The sequence below is a fragment of the Propithecus coquereli genome, unplaced genomic scaffold (genome assembly GCF_000956105.1).
Source record: "Propithecus coquereli isolate 6110/MARCELLA unplaced genomic scaffold, Pcoq_1.0 Scaffold87, whole genome shotgun sequence".
In the NCBI taxonomy this organism is placed as follows: Eukaryota; Metazoa; Chordata; class Mammalia; order Primates; family Indriidae; genus Propithecus; species Propithecus coquereli.
The window spans coordinates 1,540,507-1,561,075 of NW_012154951.1; the positions used below are offsets into that span (position 1 = coordinate 1,540,507).

At 35.7% G+C, this 20,569-nt stretch overlaps 1 protein-coding gene across 1 annotated transcript in view; it reads right to left on the minus strand.

Annotated features, from left to right (window-relative positions):
* Window positions 1–20,569, minus strand: part of ADGRA3 (adhesion G protein-coupled receptor A3) — a 114,198-nt gene that overhangs the window by 42,825 nt on the left and 50,804 nt on the right. The window contains exons 4-10 of the mRNA XM_012664185.1: window positions 19,649–19,720; window positions 13,513–13,584; window positions 10,767–10,927; window positions 8,684–8,897; window positions 6,268–6,432; window positions 4,418–4,619; window positions 2,949–3,104 (exon numbers count right to left, since the gene is read on the minus strand). Coding sequence (XP_012519639.1) covers window positions 2,949–3,104; window positions 4,418–4,619; window positions 6,268–6,432; window positions 8,684–8,897; window positions 10,767–10,927; window positions 13,513–13,584; window positions 19,649–19,720 — 1,042 coding nt within the window. The remainder of the gene's footprint in view (window positions 1–2,948; window positions 3,105–4,417; window positions 4,620–6,267; window positions 6,433–8,683; window positions 8,898–10,766; window positions 10,928–13,512; window positions 13,585–19,648; window positions 19,721–20,569) is intronic.

Consider the following 20,569-nt stretch of genomic DNA (forward strand, 5'->3'; position numbering starts at 1 on the left):
AAAAAAAAAAAAAAAAAAGCAATTGCCTCAGCATATTTTAATTCTGAAATTATCCATAGCAGAGTAACTTTTGGACATAATAAAAAAATCATTTTAATTATTTGTCTATCTAACACTACATGCATTTTTGGATACCTTAGCATAATTTTATGCTGTGGTAATTAACTTGAAATGAAGTCTTTAGGCCTTATAATTTCTTTTCACTGTATTAATAAATGGTGAAAGCTGTGGCCTGTGGTTTAAGTTTCCAAAGAGCTGTGTAAGATGTCAGTCACTGCATCACAGGAAATATTAATATTACATTTATACCTCAATCATTCAATCTTATTTTTCTTCTCTTTTTCCTATTTATATTTAGTAAGTTGGCATCACTTGCTTCAAAAGATAACCATAACTGCTACGTCCTATGTTAACTGGTAAAAGCGACAGCAATTGTCTTCAAACTAAATTTTTAGATATGTAACTGAAGCACTTGTGATTTTTTAAAAGGACTTCCTTCTTAGCTTCTGATATCATAAGAACATTAAATTTCATAACCTTATGAGTGTTACATTTCAGAACCTTATAAAATTATATCCAAGCTTTGCAATTATTTTCTCATTTATGCGTTTTCTCACTTATGCACACAAACTTTGCAAGTTAAACAGGAAAGTTTAACACAAAGTTTGTGCACACAAACTTTACAAGCTATCATCTCCATTTGAAAAATAAAGAAAGGGCCCATAGTTAATTAATAACTCATGAAATCATGTTTATTTCCAGTTTAATAAGATGCTTCCACCTCAGAGCATATCCACACAGCAGACGGTTCATTCCACACAGTGGCAAATAGTTAAACATACACCTCTGGACATCACTTTGCTCGTCTCAAGTTGGGAAGTCAGCAAAGCTTCCTCACATCAAAACGGGGCAGCATGGGAATAAAAACTATGGCAAATCTTTTTCAACGTTCACATTCCAAATGTCATTACAATTATTCCAGTAACTCGAAACATTCCACTTCCAGAAATGACTGCTAATCCTACGGACAGCTAACTTGTGATTGCAACAATGGAGAGCAATATTACCACTGAGTCGGAATCCAAATGGCCACTCCCAGTGCTAAGGAAATTTCCCTCAGGAAAGCAGGCTGTGGTCCAGAGACACAGTCAAGTAGCAAAAACACTCATTAGAAAATCGCGGTCTCTGAAGTTCAGACAACAATGCTAAAATGTTATCTTGTTGTCAGTCAAGTGACCCATTCATGTAACATATATACCTATTTGCCTTCCTTTAATAACCACATCCTATCGATTAAAATGCCTAACATACTAGGGCCACAGTTCCAAACCTTATTACCAAAATGCAAGATACTAACAGATGTTCTACCAAAAAGAAAAGAAAAGGAAAGAAAAGAAAAGAAAAAAAAAGAAAAGAAAAGAAAAGAAATTCCTTGGATAAACAATTTAGGGAATCAGGCATATCTTTTTACCTTTTGCAACATTAATGGATCTGAGACGTCCTACATAAAGAAATATATAGACTTTATTTAGTGTTTTCCCCACAGTTGTATACAGAATACTTTCAGAATAGCATGACAGGACAACATTGTATTAGAAAGTAAATGCGATACTGTAGAAAACTTCTGGATTACGATCAGGCCTCTTAAGTTCTGTTTTTCGGCCTGTCATAACCTAAGTATATAATCTTGGACACATTCTTAATTTTCACAGGGCTTCAGTTTAAGACCTGATCTAGATTCCCTGTACTTCTAAAATTCATGTCTGTTCAAGTGGTATCACCAAAAAAATAGTACATATAAAGTTTTCGAGTAGCTCGAAACTTAAAGCTTAAAACTATATAAACTCTGCCTCTTAAAAATTATACAAAACTGTTTGTTTGCTGTTTACTCATTCTGAAAACTGTGCTTGTCAATTTTTTCCCCTAAAAGATATCGTGTTGACAAGCATATGACAGTTTTAATGTGGCCCCATTGAAATGCACCCCTTTTCAAAGTCACTACATTTTTATGACTTGTATATTCCAATCATTTTAAGAAAGTTGCCAAACAGCTTATCATTTCTCCAGGACACAAAGGCAATTAAGCAATTTAACACAAGCTCTGGGTGACTAATATTCACATTAAGAAAGATGAGCACATATCTATATGGAGAGGAGAAATCCCAGATGTTCGAGCCAGGCAGCCCTGGCTAACCCACCATGTGGGGACGAAACACTGCTTTCTCATCAGCTACCTCTGCTACATCACGGGACCTTAATGTCCAAGAACTGAGAGTTCACCTCTATTCCTCCCAACTACAAACAGGGCACTATAACAGAAGAAGCATAAGTGTTAGGTGGATAGCGAGGTATTCTGGGTCTCCTAGGGATAAAAGCGGGTCGCTGCTGAGATTCACTCCCCCCCAGTGGGCTTACAGAGAGGCCCATGGGATATCTGCATGTGCAGTAAGACTCAGGTCATGCAGCTCCCAACTGTCCAATCAAAGTGGTTCCATGGTGATGTCTGAACCACGAGGGAGGTCCCAATCTGGACACTATAAAACAAGACGCAGACCACAGTTTTGTTTATTTTGTGTGTCTGTGCCCTTCCTTTTGCTCTCCCTTTGCTGTGACAATGAGTGTGGTCATCATTTGTGGCGTATGTATACTGCTCTGTAAACCTATATCTTGCTCTTGCCCTATAATCCTGTCTTTCTCTCCTCAATAAACCTCATTTTTATGCTTGCCTTACTTGGATGTGTCTGGTCATTCTTCAGCCATGAACGCACTAAGGACCAACATTTCAGACTAAAACCTGACACAAGTTTCTCAACAAAACAGTCGTGGAAATTTAAAAGCTTATTTAGTTCAAATATAACACATATAAATAGACTTTAAAAATATAGATTCAAATCTATCACATTACCATTTGTTGATGGTTTACTACAAATCTGAACTGAAGAAAATACCTCTTTTGATTTTTCCTCCTTCGTAAATCTTCCAAATTTTTCTATCATTTCAGCTACAAATATAACATCCATTTTGTCAGAAAAGTTGGCTGCTTCCACAGTGTAAGCCAGCAATTGTCGAGCTGTTGCCACAGCATTTGTAAGATTGAGGGGCATCTACATTTAAAAGGCAGAAATGATCAACAGAATAATCATTAGCAAAATGATCAAACAAATTCTGACATTTTAACTTTGCATTTTAAAACATAGCAATGAATTTAAAAACTCTTTATATTGAATTATCATGGTCTCATTAAAAAAGTCTTTTTCAAACCCAAGAAAACTAGAATTTTAATGGAAATGAACTTCAGGGAATTTTTTTTTTAATTTGGAATGAAACACTGTAATTCATAAAAATGAATCAAGTTAACATATTGTACCATCTATCTTTTCTCTGCTTTTCCAAATTCTACACATATCTCAATCTCAATTGCTTAATAAAGCTTTTCCCGAGTATTCCAGCCGGGAGTGATCAATACCTCCCCTGGAACTCCTACCACACAAAAGTAAGAACTACTTATTTAGCAGTCGTCTTCATTGCCATGCATTGCCAGTAATGTATTACATTTGTTTATCTATTGACTCAAACACTGACTTAGCACCAACCATTGCAAAAACCACCATATACTAGGTGCTAAGGAACAAAAGAAAATATATTACACAGAAGCCATCTTCCACTTGCTTATAGTCTGGTAAGGTTTAAAAAGACGCACAGAAACAAAGATAAAGGTATATGAGTAGTACAAGTCTTCTAAGGGATTCCTTTTGACAAAGGAGTTATAAAAGGAATCCAAGAGGTGACTTTCCGTGTGTACTTAAAGGATGGTTGGCATTTTGCCCAGTGGAAACAGATGATAAAAGTATTCAAATAAAGGTACAAAGGCAGGCAGTGACTGGAGAGGAAGACGGACTCCTGAGAGGGCCCTGACTACGGGTTAAGACTGATCTGATCCCGAAGAGAGGTAAGTCAATGGAAGTAAAAACACCAAATTCTTTTACTTTACCCAGTACTTAAAAAAATCTTATTTAGGCCAGGCGCAGTGGCTCACGCCTGTAATCCTAGCACTCTGGGAGGCCGAGGCGGGCGGATTGTTTGAGCTCAGGAGTTCGAAACCAGCCTGAGCAAGAGCGAGACCCCGTCTCTACTAAAAATAGAAATAAATTAACTGGACAACTAAAAATATATAGAAAAAACTAGCCGGGCATGGTGGCACATGCCTGTAGTCCCAGCTACTCGGGAGGCTGAGGCAGGAGGATCGCTTGAGCCCAGGAGTTTGAGGTTGCTGTGAGCTAGGCTGACGCCACGGCACTCTAGCCCGGGCAACACAGTGAGACTGTCTCAAAAAAAAAAAAAAAAAAAATCTTATTTATTTGGTTTGAATATTACATTTTATTCATGACCTGAGTGAATTTGAAAATTTTCTAGTTACCTGATTAAACATATAAAGAACTCTAGTGACATCATTTGCATACTGGCAGCGAGAATAATCATCATCTGCCCAAAAGCCACCTCTATCACATCTGCGCCAAGCCTTTCTCTCATCCTGTGGGTTTCCGGGATATATCCCACTGCCGTGGGTGTTCCGAGTACACTGCAGATACGCAGTGATGCCCGCCAATGTTCTGGGCCACCTAGAGAGACGAGACAAAATAGTATAAGAAAACCTACATGACAGAGGTACATCAAGTATAGTTAACAGTGAAGGAAAAAATCAAGGATTAGGACACGTCTTGTCAATGCAACCCTGCTGACATGGATCACCGAAACCGGGTTGAGCGAAAACTTTGTTATTTGATCTCTATTTCTCCAAAACCGGGAATGAAACTGAACACATTTAATACAATTATAGCTGACACATATCACAGGAACCACTAAATTATAATATCAGTCACACCAAAATAGAATTCATTATCAAAAACTACACAAATAGATCAAGCAACACTAAACTAAATCTTATCAGTGGGCATTTAATTGTATAATATTAATATCTTAAGGAGTTTCAAAAGATAAATAATTCATTAATCAGTTAAACATTTAAATATTTCTTCTATACTTAAAAGTGTAAAGCACTCAAAAACTATGAGTAAACCAGAAAATCCACCATAGGCAGTAATCATACTGGATGATTTTCAAAAAGATGTTGAATGTAACAAAATCGACAAATGTTATGTATGTCGTTTTAAAGAATGCAATATAAATATTATAGATCAATGGTTAATCTACATAAAAGACTTACTCATTGGCAATAGTAAATGTTGATTTCCATATACTCATGTCAAAGATAATTATTTTTTAAGGACAAAAATAAAAGTAATGACAAACTAGCTGAGCTAAAGAAGTTATTATTGCTTCTTCACCTTGGATTTGAAAGAATAACACCAAAGGGTCTTCTCACCCTTGAAACACTGGGGTTACAGCCAGGAAGCAATAGAACCAATCAGAGACAATGCCAACTGGGTATTAAATGATCTTTATGTTGCTTTAAAAAGTGACATATTTCCCTCTGTTTATATCAACTATAAACTCATTATTAAAATCCCTGAATATAAAAATTATCAATTAAATAATAAAGATGTTTTAAAACAAATTTGAAAGGTGAAGTATAAAGTAAAAGTTGTTACCTCCCACAAATTCTAAACTTCCTACCAAAAAAAAAAATGTAACTCATTTTGCTTATCTCAATAGAATTCAACAAACCCACCTGGGATTCCAATGGCTCCCCAACTTTTAGGCTACCCAACAGCTTTTATTTCCCAAAGTCCTTCTTGCTTAATTGCCAGAAGAACTAAATAGGGAAAGAAAATTAGAGATGTGTTTCTCCTAGTTGTGATGCCTACTAAACCACCAATAGTTAAAGTGACTTAGCCATAAAACCTTCCAAAGCTCATTCACTAACAGAGCCCTTGAAAAAAACAGAAAATACCATTAACCTGTTTGAATTTTGGACTATCTTAGCAGGATATCCAAAATGTCTCCCTAAAGCAGTAGTTCTTAACTCGTACAACAAAACCATTTGTTAAAAATGATTCTACTTTCAGAGACTCTTAAATCAAAAGGTGTCAGATAACAGCTTGGGCATCCTTTATTTTGTCTGTTCACTTCCGTGTATGACTGATATCATTCCAGAGGGCAGTCCTCAGATAGACATATAAGGATATATAAATGTATACATGTACAGTTCTCAAATTTTGTTACTGAGGACAGAAGACCAATAATGTGCCTTTGAGAATAAAGATTTGCGGCAAATCGAACTTTTCCAGCACTCTCCACATCACTGACCTGAAGTCCCCTTTATTGTTTACCACCCTCTCGGGAGGACAGTACTGTGCAGAGCTCTCCAATACCACAATATCCACAGTTCTCGTATTGTTCCCACGTTTGGTCTGGACGTGACAGCCCCAATTTCCAGTAGATCCCGCCTGAATATTAGAAATGGTTAAGGCACTGCATGAAGAAAGATTTTAAAAAGAGAAAAAATATGATTAGGCAGAAAGAGAGACGATATGGGATTCAATCACTCATTTAGCAAATACGTCTGCAAGCACATTGTGGGCCAAGCAAATAACAAAATGACCCCTCCTTTTAAGTCCTTCAGTGGAAAATCAAGACAAGCAAGGAAAGGATCCTTACAATAAATGACAAGGACAGTAAGAAAAGTATGAATAAAGTGCAAGGGCTCATAATGCGTGTGAATTCTCCTTCCAGAAACAGGGCAAGCCAAGCACTGTAGGGAGCAGGAATGGCAAGCCCAAAGGCAAAGACATCATGCTACAGTCTTCAGCAAAACCTGGAGACTTTTCCCAGTCACATCTACCTTTTCACAGATTCTCAGGAAAATATTCAAGCATGAAAAAAGGAGAATACTATTACCAAGTATGTAATTAAGAAAATATTTAAGGTAAAATATTTTGTGGAAGAAGGATTATACTACAGACAACCAGTTAAATCTATAAAAAGATTTACTAAATTACCAGTCAGTATTTTCACCAAAAAGAAAGCTTCTATGTTAAAGTATACTTCAACTCATAAAACAGCTGTATTTCTAAATAGCTGTCAGTAAATTCAATTTTCAAGATGAAATCATAATTCTCTAATATAAAACCTATTAATTAAGGAGTAAATACCAGAGCCTTCAATTAACCTGTATTCCCCCCACACGACCCATTGTGCTTTGCAGTTATATAGACACAAATGATAAGAAATAATTAGACAGAAAGCATGTATCATTTTAATTAACTTATAAAATTATGTCTTGAAGTTAATACACATTTGTCCGGTCTCCTGAATCTTTGATGGGTATAGAAAATGATCTAATAAAGAAGACTTGAGGCATTTTTATATTTTGAATCATCAAAGAAAATGTTTATTATCTTTACTAATTAAGTTGGGAAAATAAATCGATACACTATAATTAATATTTTCAAGATAGAATGACACAAAAAATAGTTTGACATTAAATTTAAATAACCAGAAAGTCTGTCAAACTTACTGACCTAGAAAGAGGTATATAGACAATTTTGGTAATGAAAATCATTCCTTAATCCAGAGGTTCACAAACTTTCTCAGTTCAATGAGCCTTCACGGACAAGATAACCTTTTCATAGTTCTGCTAGCCCCCAAAAATACCTCTGGTGGTTCCCACTACTAAATTAAATCCCCAAACTGTGCATCTAGGTCCTGATAACTTAGGAGCCATTTGAAAAAATAACACACATAAATTTTAAATAAAATGTTTACTCCATTCTTAAATTATTACACTACTTCCTAATGGGCTATGTGTGCCTGCTGGATGCTCCAAAATTAATGAAACCTCAGATTCAGATCAGACAACGACACTCATTTCTTGTTTGACAATGAAATTCACACACAGTACTTGCTTTATACCATAGTAACTGCCCCAAATCCACCATCCCAAAGTATGACACCAGCAAAGAAATCACTGTTTGTAGATTTCTTAGAAGATGAAACTGAAGCTGCCTCTTTCTCCTTAAATCTCAAAATCTGCAATCATTTTTCTGGATAACTTTAAGCAAAACTTTCAATGTCTGAAAGCAATCACTAGAATAACTTTTTCAGGAATTTTCAAGGCAGCCAGTTTGGACTCAAGGAAGAAATTCAATGTCTACATGTAAAGATTTTACCAAAATATCTGGTGAGCAATAATATCATATATATTCTTAGTCTGTTTTTGACATTTTATAAAGTTAATTAGAATTAACTATTTTGGTTCACCAATCATGGGGTTGACAGTTCAATGTCATATTCGTTTATATTAGTAGGTAGGGAGAGAAAGTATCTTAAAACGTAGAATTAATCACAAGATAAAAGAGTAAAAATCAGGTGATTCCTAAAAGCAAAAATATAAGCTAAGCAGCAGGAAATGGTTAACAATTAAGTTTGGCACTAAAAGTTTAAATCTTCCCTCTAAAACATTAAAGAAATCTCTAACTTTTTAAACATATTTCTTTTATAGTAAGCTTTTTCTTCCAAAACCGGATGGAAAAATGGCTATTTAATTTTAGAAGATGAATAACAATCAGGAAAAGAAAATGTCAGATGTTTGTATTTTTAAATGCAAGAAGATAAACTATGAATTCAAATTCTACTAAACATTACAACTCCAAAAGGATCAATAAAATCCATCGATACAATTCATCATCTAACAAAGTTTACCTTGCAATCTAACAAAGTTTACCTTGCAATCAAGGAGCAGTTGTGAATCATGTTCTTTTCAACAAAGATACCTTGCGATTCATCAGTTTCAACTACGCGCCCGTCCTGGTACCACAGCACTTGCATGTCCTGATCAATATACGAAGCCATGCACTGGAAAGGAAGGCTGTCTCCTTCGAAAACAACCTGACGATGGGACGGAGTCATGTAGAAAGACGGCAACTCCAGGGGAGGATCTAGAAACAGTAAAACAAAGGTTCACTAAGCAAACACAGTACTATTTTCATACCCCATAATGCAAAGTTATAGAAATTCTATGTAAAACTATAAAAATAGGAAAACAAATATTCTTCAGTAACCAGAATTCCAATGCTAATACCAACAAGGCTACTACTGAGTTAGTGGGTCACAGATGAAAACAAAATAAAGCAAAATTAAAATGAAACCATTTCATATTCAGTTCTGACATTTAGTATTGTTCCTTTTGGTTATATCACCAGACTATCAGATGATCACAGAAAGGAACTAAAAGAACAAGCTGTAAAATTATACTTAAATCTAGAGAATGGAATCTATGATTCATAAAGGCTGATATTTATAATTTTAAAATATACTTTGGAGACTGTATTATCTTTGATTAAAACACTGGTTTCTGGTTTTAAAAGTAATGCATATTCATTGTAGAAAATTTACAACATTTAAAGAAAAAAGGAAAGAAAATAATCTTCTAAAGTCCATGTATTAAAATAAAAATCACTTTTTAAAAGATGATATATTTCCTTCCAGCCAGAAAAATAAAGGCAGAGATTTTAAATACATATGCAAAAATGTACACAAATATCCTGGCTCATTAAAAGTCTCTAAAATATTTAGTCCACTTATCTAACACAACAGTTCTAGATTTAGCCGTAGTATATCCTAAAGAATAATAGCAAGTATGTAAAAAATATATACAAAGAAATTTATCATAGCAATATTTATAGACTGAGAAATTAATAAGCCACATTTACAGTAACAAAGAAGTTGTTAAATTATGGCTACATCTATATAATGGACTCATATGCATCTATTTTAAATAAGAAAAAAGTTTACATTATTTCAACTTAAAAAGTTACAAAATATCTTTAGAGTATGATGGTACTTTTGATAAAATAGATTAATAGAAAAAGCACAAAAGATGATGCAAAAAGGTCTTAACATTAGCTATTTTCCAGTGATAAGAACATGGGCTTTGTTTCTTTGCTTTTAATTCTTTGTTTCTTTTCATAAATCTTAATTTTCATTCAATGAGCATATTTTACTTGTGAAACAACAATGATAATAAAGACAAAACGAAAATATGATAGGACTGTTTATTTCCAAACACAAAGACTAAACTGGGATCTATTTCCCTCCATCATTTTAGGACTATCTTTGGTTTGCAGGGGTTTTTGTGGTTTTTTTTTGTTTTTTCACTTAATATGTAGTAAACGTTATTTCCCTCATGTCTTCAGATAGTCTTTAAAAATCATGATTTTCAACAGTTGCATTCATTGAATGGATGTGTCACAAGTAATTAAGCCAATGCCCTATTTTCAAGAATTTATGATATGTTTATACATAAAGTTTGAAGATTTACATACGCAGCTGATAATTTCCTAAGAATTAACTCCAAGATACAGAATTACTGGATCTAATTGTATCAAATTTTTTAAGAATACTGACACATATTGCTGAACTATACTTCAAAAAGGCTGTATCAATTCACATTCCCACCAAAAAACACTGTGTGTGCATCCTGAGATTTTATTACAATCAATAAATTCCTACTTTGTCAACTGAGAGAAAATCTGAAGATCTATGTGATTTTTTAAAATCGGTTTGCATAAAGAAAGCTACTCAGAACCTAATATCAGTTACCTTAAAGACCAATCAGAAAAAATGATGCTTTTTAATCCATCTGGCGTAATTGTTGGCATAAGCTAAGTATTATCAAATCCACAAAGATTAATGACTGTACTCCAGTTCCGTCTAAATGTAAAGAGAATCTTACAGTTTGTCAAGAAAAACACAGTAGCAAGTCAAAATATGGTTAAGTACTTTCTCCACTTGGATTCCTCCCTTACCGCATGTCAAGAGCTCCTGTTTCACGCCTGTGACTGGCTGGGCCTGCAGAGACTTAGGATAAACACACCTGGTGTCCCGCACGGTGATGTTCCTCTCCTTTACCCAGCGATGCATCCACAATATGTTACAGTCACACAAAAGATACTCAGTCTGGAATTCTCTGTAACATATAAATACAAATTCGAGATTATAGTGAATAAAATTAAATAGCACTTTTGCTTTATACTGGTTCACACTTTGGGTGGCAAGCACAATACCACTCACCCTTATCTGCCTGCGGCACATACCGCCAACTGGTGAGCTTCCTTTCCGAGGAGCTCACTTGCAGAGTACTGGGCCCCAGCACTGTTCCCCATGATCCTGGGACTCTGCTTTTGATCAAAGTTGCTATGCAAAGACCACTTGTCAGATATCCCTCTTCTGTGCAATGAGCTCCTGAACCTCAGGGTGCTGGAATACCAAATCCACATCCTTTTTGTCTATCAGGTTTCTACCCATTTATCATCAAGTATGTGGCATTAACACTGGATCTTGAAGCATTCCCCAACTTTCCAGCATCATTGCCATGTTCTTGGCCTAAATGCCTATAAACTCTGTTATTTTGACAGTGAAATAGCAACATAAAGGAATATAGGACTCTTTTGTATGGCTATATTTTATATGCCTAACTAGACTGTAAGCTCCCCAAGGGTGGGGACTATTTCTGACGTTTTTCTGTTATGCACCGAGTGACACCATTAGATATTTACAAATTTAAGAGATAAAGACTCAACAAATCAAAAACATCTCATACTTGACATGAAAGAAAACAGAGAATTGTCTTTATATGAGACAAAAAGCTTTTTAATTTGGCATTTGGATGTAAGAATTAAAAAGGATATACAGAGCTCAGATATATGCATGATAGGTTTTTTTTTTTTTTGAGACAGAGTCTTGCTCTGTTGCCCAGGATAAAGTGTAGTGGTGTCATCATAGATCACTACAACCTCAAACTCCTGGGCTTAAGCGATCCTCCTGCCTCAGCCTCCCAAAGTAGCTGAGACTACAGGCATGTGCTACTGTGCCCAGATAATTTTTCTATTTTTAGCAGAGACGGGGTCTTGCTCTTGCTCAAACTGGTCTCGAACTCCTGAGCTCAAGCTATCCTCCCACCTCGGCCTCCCAGAGTGCTAGTATTACAGGCATGAGCCACTGTGCCCAGCCCCAGTAATCTCTTAAATACTGACATTACTAAGCGCTGACTATCCATATGCCACCCATTATGGTAAGTCCAGATAATAAAAATAAATGGAAGAGACTGCCCCTGCCAACATGGAGGACATCATATAACAGGGGGAACAAAACGTAAATATAACTATATAAAATAGAATGCAATAGATTCTGTAAAAATACATCAACAAAGTGCAAAGAGCACATATAAGCATGTAAGTTTCTAACACAGCTAGTGTGCTGGCTCAGGTTTCCCCTCATTCATTTTGGCAGGGAAAAAAGAAAGAAGAAAGAAAAAAGGAGAGGGGCTGGGATGGAATACAGCAAAGAGAAAATAAATTTAAAAAACATTACCAGAAGGATGACCTGACTTACTTCTCATGCTAAGTATCACCTTCTGGTCAGTTCCTAACACTAGCAGGTAAAACCACTGGCAATATTTCCCCTTTTTTGGATAAAAATACTTTCCACATTCCTGCTACCCAGGATCTCAAAAGCCAGATTATCCTTTGGAGTCCTTTTTATTTCCTCATCTTCACAGAAATGGCTGGCTTGAGCTCACTAAATATGCAAAAAGGAGATGCTCCTGCTCAAAAGCAGCCTTCTGAACAAGAACGGTGGTGGCACTAAAAAGACAGACCAAGTGGAGTCTGATCCAACGTGACTCTCCAAGTGCGCACATCTGCCCACCGTGAGGGTGAGGAGCGAACCGAGAGCCTAACCTACTAGCTACATCCCAATGAGAACTCCAAAGTGAGATTCAAATGACGCGTGGAACTGAGAGGAGGGGAGGAGTCAGCATACAGCGAACAGAGGAATCTGGTGGAGAATTCCCTGGAAAAAGACACTCAATCTCACAAATTACTTGCAAGGAAAATCTGAAAAACATTTTATTTAACTACAAGTTCAATAAATTAGTGTAACTTATAGTTTGAGCTCTATTAAGGTTTATCTGAAAATAGTTACTTTTAAAAGTAACTCCTATGTAATTTCTCAGTTAACAAAATTGTGTTACAAAAAAAAAATCAACCAATTCTAAAGCTACAGAGAACTGTGTAAATAAGATCTTACATTGATTTCATAAAGCAGGCATTCTAGATAAACATTTCTGGAAATACTAGCAGTAAGTTGTGAATTTGGTTTGGAACAGGGGGTTACAGTATAAAATTAAATCTCTAAAGTATAAAATACTTGCACTACAAATTCTTTATAGGAAGGGATATTTTATACTTTGGGGATTTTACTAAAACATTTTCTGATTTGAACATAAAGTCAAAGAGAAACAATTACCAACTTATTTACTCTAAATACAGATTATAGTATTCTAAGGAGAAAATGGTTATCCTAGTCTGAAATCCATTATTAAGGCTTATTGTATGTTTTTTGATATACATGCTCCAGCTCTCAAGTGAGATTCTAATTTTTGCAAATTGACAAGACTTTCCTCATGAAGTCCCTCAAACCATATAATACATGTTTTTAATTTTCAAAAACAAAGTTATGATAATCAAACCAGGAGAAAAAATTCTTACTTACAAAGATCGTAATGAGCCAAGATAATCAAAAGTTCCTTGAGATAATGAAGAAAACAAATTCCCTGAAAGGTTTCTGGGAAAAAAAAAGAAAGAATTTCACTTTTAAAAATACAATTATATATCATTTTATACTACTTCATGTTTCTAAAGTGTCCTATCATCATTAAATAATGTTACAATGAATTCATGAAAGATGTTTTAATGATTATAAAGAAGGAAATAGTAAGTAATATTTCCTCCAACGTTGAAGAAGAAAATTACTCTTCACCTCATACAAATTGATAAACAAAACTATTAAAAATATATTAATGCTAGATAAGGATTTTTGTATCAAATACTAGGTGAGCCTAAATTCTGAATTCCCACTAGAATTACTCTTCATGTGCTCAGTCAGTATCATTTAAGAAAGCAGCAAATAAAAAGCAAATACAAGTAACAAATTAAGAATTAAAATTTAAAAAAATAAGAAAAGGAAAAGGATGGCCACAATAATCATTGGGGGCAACACAGACTGAAGAACAAGAGCAGCATGAAATGAGTTCAGGGTTTAAAATGAGAGATTTGGGATATAATTCAATGCTGGTCTTGGGCAAATTACTTAACCTCTCTAGTTCCCCTTTATATCATATGGTTTTAATAAATAACCTAAAGCTTGCAGCATTTTGCATGAACTAAACTTAGAATACCCTATGCCACAATTCGAGTAGTTTGTTATACCCATAATGATTTGATCAAAGTATTTCTTCCAAACTTGACTATGAGCTCTGAGGCTGGGGGTGTGGGAAGGCCCTGTGTAACTAATATACTAGATTACCTCTGACAGCTGGTAACATGCTGGAGTATAACAGAAGCTCAATGACAGTGGCTGACTGCTCAGGATGTACACCCACCTTCAGGAGGCTTCTAATACTAAAATGGGACTGACGGCTCTGGGAAAATGGCAGCAAGATCCAACCCCCATATGATCTAGTTTGTGCCTGCTCTAGTATTAAGAATGCATAGAATTTAGACTTAGAGTTCTCAACAAATGAGGTGGGTGCTGGGACACAGCAGAGGACGGGACAGAAGTCCAGAGGCTTTGGATGATTCTAACCTCTCCCTTGGATCTAGGCCGAATCCTTCACATGTGGGAGAGCGTAATGATTGGGCAGATGGATTTCCCAGCGGGAAGGGGGAAAAGAACTGATCTGGAACCTGGGAAACATCAACTGTTCCTGTGATACCTGTAGCAATGTATTCCCGGATGGGAAGACAGATACCACACAACTGCCGATTCTTCACAAATTAATATACAAAGAACTTCAGTAAGAACATCACTAGACTGAATTTTTTATACGTTTTAGAATTTTTTGAAATAAAAAGCCTGGATAAGATGGTCTAATCTTCATAGGAGGAACTGCCTAGGAACTTCAAAAACAAACAAAATAGAGTACTTTATAAGTTGAAAGAGATGCCCTTCCCCTTTTTATCTGACCTCTCAGAGTGGATACCAAATGTGGATTTTGAAAAAGATATTCTGATGGGAGTGTAAATCACGGTAACATTTTAAGAAAGTAACCTAGATGCAATTACAGTGAACAACTGTGCTTTTATAAAGCTATGTGAAATTATATGATTACTAGGATATGTTTAAAAAATGTAGGCTGGAAGACAAGAGATGGTAGGTATAATTAAATCAAGACTGGCTATGAGTTGCTAAATCTTAAAACTGGGCAAGGGGTACACAGAACTTCCTTATACGTACTATTTTCTCTAATTGTCTTTAGATATTTGCAAGATTCCATAATAGTAAGTTGGAAATATATATCTATCCTACAGGCCGGGCGCGGTGGCTCACGCCTGTAATCCTAGCACTCTGGAATGCCGAGGCGGGAGGATCACTTGAGCTCAGGAGTTCGAGACCAGCCTGAGCAAGAGCGAGACCTCGTCTCTACTATAAATAGAAAGAAATTAGCCAAACAACTAAAAAAAAATAGAAAAAATTAGCCGGGCACGGTGGCACGTGCCTGTAGTCCCAACTACCTGGGAGGCTGAGGCAGGAGGATCGCTTGACCCCAGGAGTTTGAGGTTGCCGTGAGCTGGGCTGATGCCACAGCACTCTAGCCCGGGCAAGAGAGTGAGACGCTGTCTCAAAAAAAAAAATAAAAAAAAGAAAAATTAACTGGGCATGGTGGAGTATGCCTATAGTCCCAGCTGCTCAGGAAGCTAAGGCAGGAGGATCACTTGAGCCCAGAAGTTCCAGGCTGCAGTGAGCTAAGATTGAGCCATTGCACTCCAGTCTGGGCAACAACAGAGTAAGACCCTGTCTCTTTAAAAAAAAAAAAAAGAGAGAGAGAGAGAGAAACATATATCTATCCTACAAATGTAAGACTTAAGTATAAACAAAGAATTGCATCTTACAGCAACAACCACTAGATGCTAGTATAAATAGTATTAGATATTTTCCCTTGGAGATCATGGCAGAAGGAATCACACTGGAGAACATGTCATTCTCTCGGTAAATCCCAATACAAACCAATTTGTCCTCAAGCACTAGAAAAGACTGCTCCTTGTTTGGTTGGACACCAAGTGAATTGGCTTGGATTTGGGGGTCGTATAAATTACACATATTTTAAAACATGAGAATCATATTCCAGCCCTGAGATGCTCACACAAAAAAAGCAAAAGGGAATTGAGAATGACAACAGCAACAGCAAAGTCACTGCTCCCATGTCACAAGAAGCTCACTGACTGCAGCGGCAGGTGACCCCCACCCCACCCTTTACGCTGTTGTTGCCCACTCCCTCACTTAATTTTTCTTTATTTACTTATTTTTTTCTAAACAGATATACTTGAATTTCTGTAAGTGACGTGTATAAGAGACATCATCTGCACACCTAAAGGGAGTTTACAAGAATAGATCTGTTAAAGGAGGGAAAAATGTAATCAAATGGAATTTCCATCAAGAGGAGGATGATTGACTAAATTATAATCTGTTCTATGCCTGTAGCCACTAACAAGCCAGACAAGCATGAACTAAATCAACATGTAGTCTCTTGAAAAGATGTTAATAATGTTGACAATAATTTTTTTTCTTAAGTGAGTTGCCAAGTCTAGTCCATTTTTAAAGCCTGTATGTGTACTCTGTATAGGTAATGGAAAATAATATATGAAAATCTATACACCAGATCATTAATACAGACTATCTCAGGATGATATGACTGAAGCGATGGAGGGGGATTTAATTTTTCCTTCGTATGGTTTCATTACTCAATAGCTTCTCAATACCACCCATAATTTTTTATATATAGAAAGTGCTTTATACAAACCTTTTACATACACACACACACACACACACACACACACACACACACACACACACACGCGCGCGTGTGTATTTTGTAAAAAGGAAACTGTATAAGGGAAGTTTTTATAAATATCACTCATTTCTGATGGAGAAATATTAAAGGTATAATTCTTAGGGGAAAATATAGGTATTAAATTTATCATAATTAATTTTTAAAAAAAGCAAAGCTTTTGATTTGTTGATCTGACAATTTCTCTGCAAATTAATTTCCTAAGTGCAGCACCGAGACTTCACCTAAGTCGATCGGAGGCTCCCCTCTCTGGTTGCCAGTTAGGAGTGTGGCTGTACTTCTCTGAGATAGTTGAAGAGTACTTCTCTATTAGCAAAGGTAGAGATCAATACACAGGTTTAATCAATTTTAAATATCTACCACACCTGTGTACTGAAGGCCTCTGACACATTTAAAGAAAAGTTTTTAGGAATTTTTAACCTAAATCTCCAAAGCCAATACTTGTTTCAAAATGATGAGATGTCTTGCAGCGAACGCCACGGGCTGTCTGCCTAGGTCCCACCACGGCCCTGCGGGGCCTTGGATTCCAGCCTCCTTGACTAAGAGGCCCACTCGGTGTGAGGTCCCTGGTTCCAGGGCAACCCAGAGAGTTGAGCTGAAGAGTACGCAGAGGAAACAGCTAGAACTGTGGTCCACTCTACCCACTTCTTTTGTACACCTTCTCTTTTGCGTGGGAAACAGTGAGAGGGAGCTCTCTTGTACTGCACGCTCCAATTTTAATCAGATTCTTTTTTCCACTTGTTGTTCTGAGAAAATGCTACTCTCCATGTCTGAAATACAAATTATCAGCCTTCACAACCAGCATACAGCCTGGCTCACAGAGCTCAGAAATCCGGGGATCGCTGCAGCCCATACAAAACGCTTGTTGTCCAAAGCTTCCTGATCCACAACTATAGACCTATGTCAATCCATGTTATGATAAGCAACTCCATCGCAATACATTCCAGAATGTTAAAAAGCTATCTTGATGGCCATTTTTCCTTTAAAAAGTATTTAACGGATGCAAGCCAGGTATATTTGTATATATGACATAGACTGTTTCATTTAAAAGAGCCACAAAAATCTATTATTATATGGGCTACAAAATCATCTCCATCAAATCTCAAAGTGGGAAGCTTAGTAGTATTATTTTTATCTTTTAATGTTTCATCTGGATAAATGTGCATTGTGTTCCGTAACCTATAAATTCTCATGACAGGTATCGGATAATTGGTAAAAATGTAAGAGATAGACCAAGTTGTAAAACTTCCAACAACTTTAGCTTATGAGGCAGGAAGTAAAGGAAATAGTAAGAAAATAGTAACCTTCCCTAATATAAGCTGCCACCCAGATCTTTGCCTAAAGAAAATTTGTTGATAGATCAAATCCCTAGGCCAAAGCTAGAAATCAATCTGAAACTAAAATCAAGACAATAGTAGGGTCCAGATTCTTTGTTCACTGAGTCATAGCTATCAAAAAACATGATAAAAGTTTCCTTCATAAATATATTAATGTAATTTTCCCAATTCTAATACTGTCCTCAAAACTTTTTAAAAATACAAAAGTCTCAAGAATAATAAAAGCACTGAAATAAAAATGTTTGCAATCCAGTTACAAAAGAGTTAAAATGCAATTGATTTAATTAAATTCCAGTCATAAGTAAAGCTGTACACCAAATCAGTCTTTTATTTATAAACAAAAATTAGGCCATATACGTTTCTCAAAAAATTAAAGGACGCACTGAAAAACATCTACAAATTTCCTAAGAAGCAGGAGCAATATATTCTACTCTAACAATTGAAGTCTTTTCCTTTATTGTATAGATGAAATAATCGCATTATTTAAGCCTCTGATTGTTTTTTAAAAGGTAACTTAAATGAAATGCAAGAAACACTCTAAAAAGTTACAAGGAGAAATAACCAGGAGCAGATGGCCCTTATACTAGACCTTCCACTCTAAATCCAGCATTTCATGCTGAACCCTATTCCCAGATTGCTCATCTCTAAAACATGATTTTGTGCCATTTTCCCACATAAATGTCTTTCAGTGGCTTCCTACTGTTGAATCAGTTCTAAGCCTCTGTCTGCTTTTCAAACATTCCAAAATAAAGCTCCATGACAGATAATCAGACTTATTTCTAATTACTCTCAAACAGAACTTCCTTAAAAACAAAATAAAAATGTACTTTATGGCTTATACAAAGTTCTTTTACATTTTTATTACATATAAATTATAACAGAGACAGTTATAGATAATTTACATTTTAATTAATCTTTATAACTTTGAGGTACTATTAATCTTACTTTATAGATGAAAAACAGAAAAGCTCAGAAAAGTTGATACCTCAAATCACATGGTCAGAGGCACAATTCAAATGGTTTATTTTACTCCAAGTCCACTGGGAAGCCCTTGACAAAGTGATCTTGTTCTCATTTCCATCTCCATGCGTCACTGGCTCCTTTCCTTTCTGCTAATCCAGATCTTCGCAAATCTTCCTATCATCAGCTTACATTTTACCTCTTCTAAGAAATTATCCAAGACCAGCAAAGCTTTCAATCATACCTCTTGGCATGAATGTGTTCTCTGCTGCATGTACTACATTGTGTGTCGTGCGGTAATGTACTATTATAATCTGAGGATTATATTTCCCTGATCAAATTGAGAACTCCTTGTTCCCTTACTGCTTCTAAAACCCCTACATTTGCTACTGTAATTAAACATATCATAAGTATGTTCATAAATATTTGGATACTGATTCAAATGCTTCCTTATCTTTTAATAGGAAAGAAAAGATGTACTTACAGCCTAACCAGATTAGTAAGTCCTCGAAATATGTCTGCATTCAGACATCCTATTCGATTGTTCGTCAGATCCCTAAGGAGGAGGGAGGAAAAAGTGTTTTTGATCAGTTCTCTTGGTTAATGAAGGTCTCATACATGCAATATTCAAGAACAGCAAGCAGGTTATCATACAACACCTTTTTTCTCCAGCATCTTTAAGATATTTACTTACTTCAAGTGAGATAAGGATAGCACTGACAGAGAAGATGATGCTGCTTTCACTTGCTTTTAGTCTTTCAGTGAAAGACTAAATGCTCTTTAATTACAATGCCCTCTATATTTCAAGCATTTACTCATTCAAAATTACTCAAGATAAAACTGGAATAATAAAAATGAGACTCAATCTATCTTGCTGTCTGCAATACAATTCCTTAAAAGACCTACACAGTTAATTACACTGGGCAGTTGGAGAACTGAGCCCAATCTCAGCCAGCAAATAACAGACAACAGACAAAAGGGCAAATTATCACAATGATGGAATGTTTATTTCCTCAAGAACATCTGAAACATAATCCTTTCTGCCTTCATTCCTTAAATACTTACAAGTTTTGATGGTAAGGAAAATTCAACCGAGTTAGCTTTTACTTTATAGATCTATTGTTTAGTCTCCAAGCCAAATTACTTTGATAATATCTACGTTATGGCCCAATAACTTTTCCAGTCACTTCTATTTCCTATCAAATGTTACTTTTGGAATATTTTTTCTTCTCTTCAGTGAAATTTTTTCCTTTTTACCTATATTGAAGTTTCAGTTAATATTTTACTCTATCTTTGTTCACTTATTTTGCTTTACATCAAGGACAATGAATGCAATTTTATTATCTTTACATTTAATCAGAGACCTGCACTGGTTTAAAAGTAAGAACTTTATGTTGGGAGATAA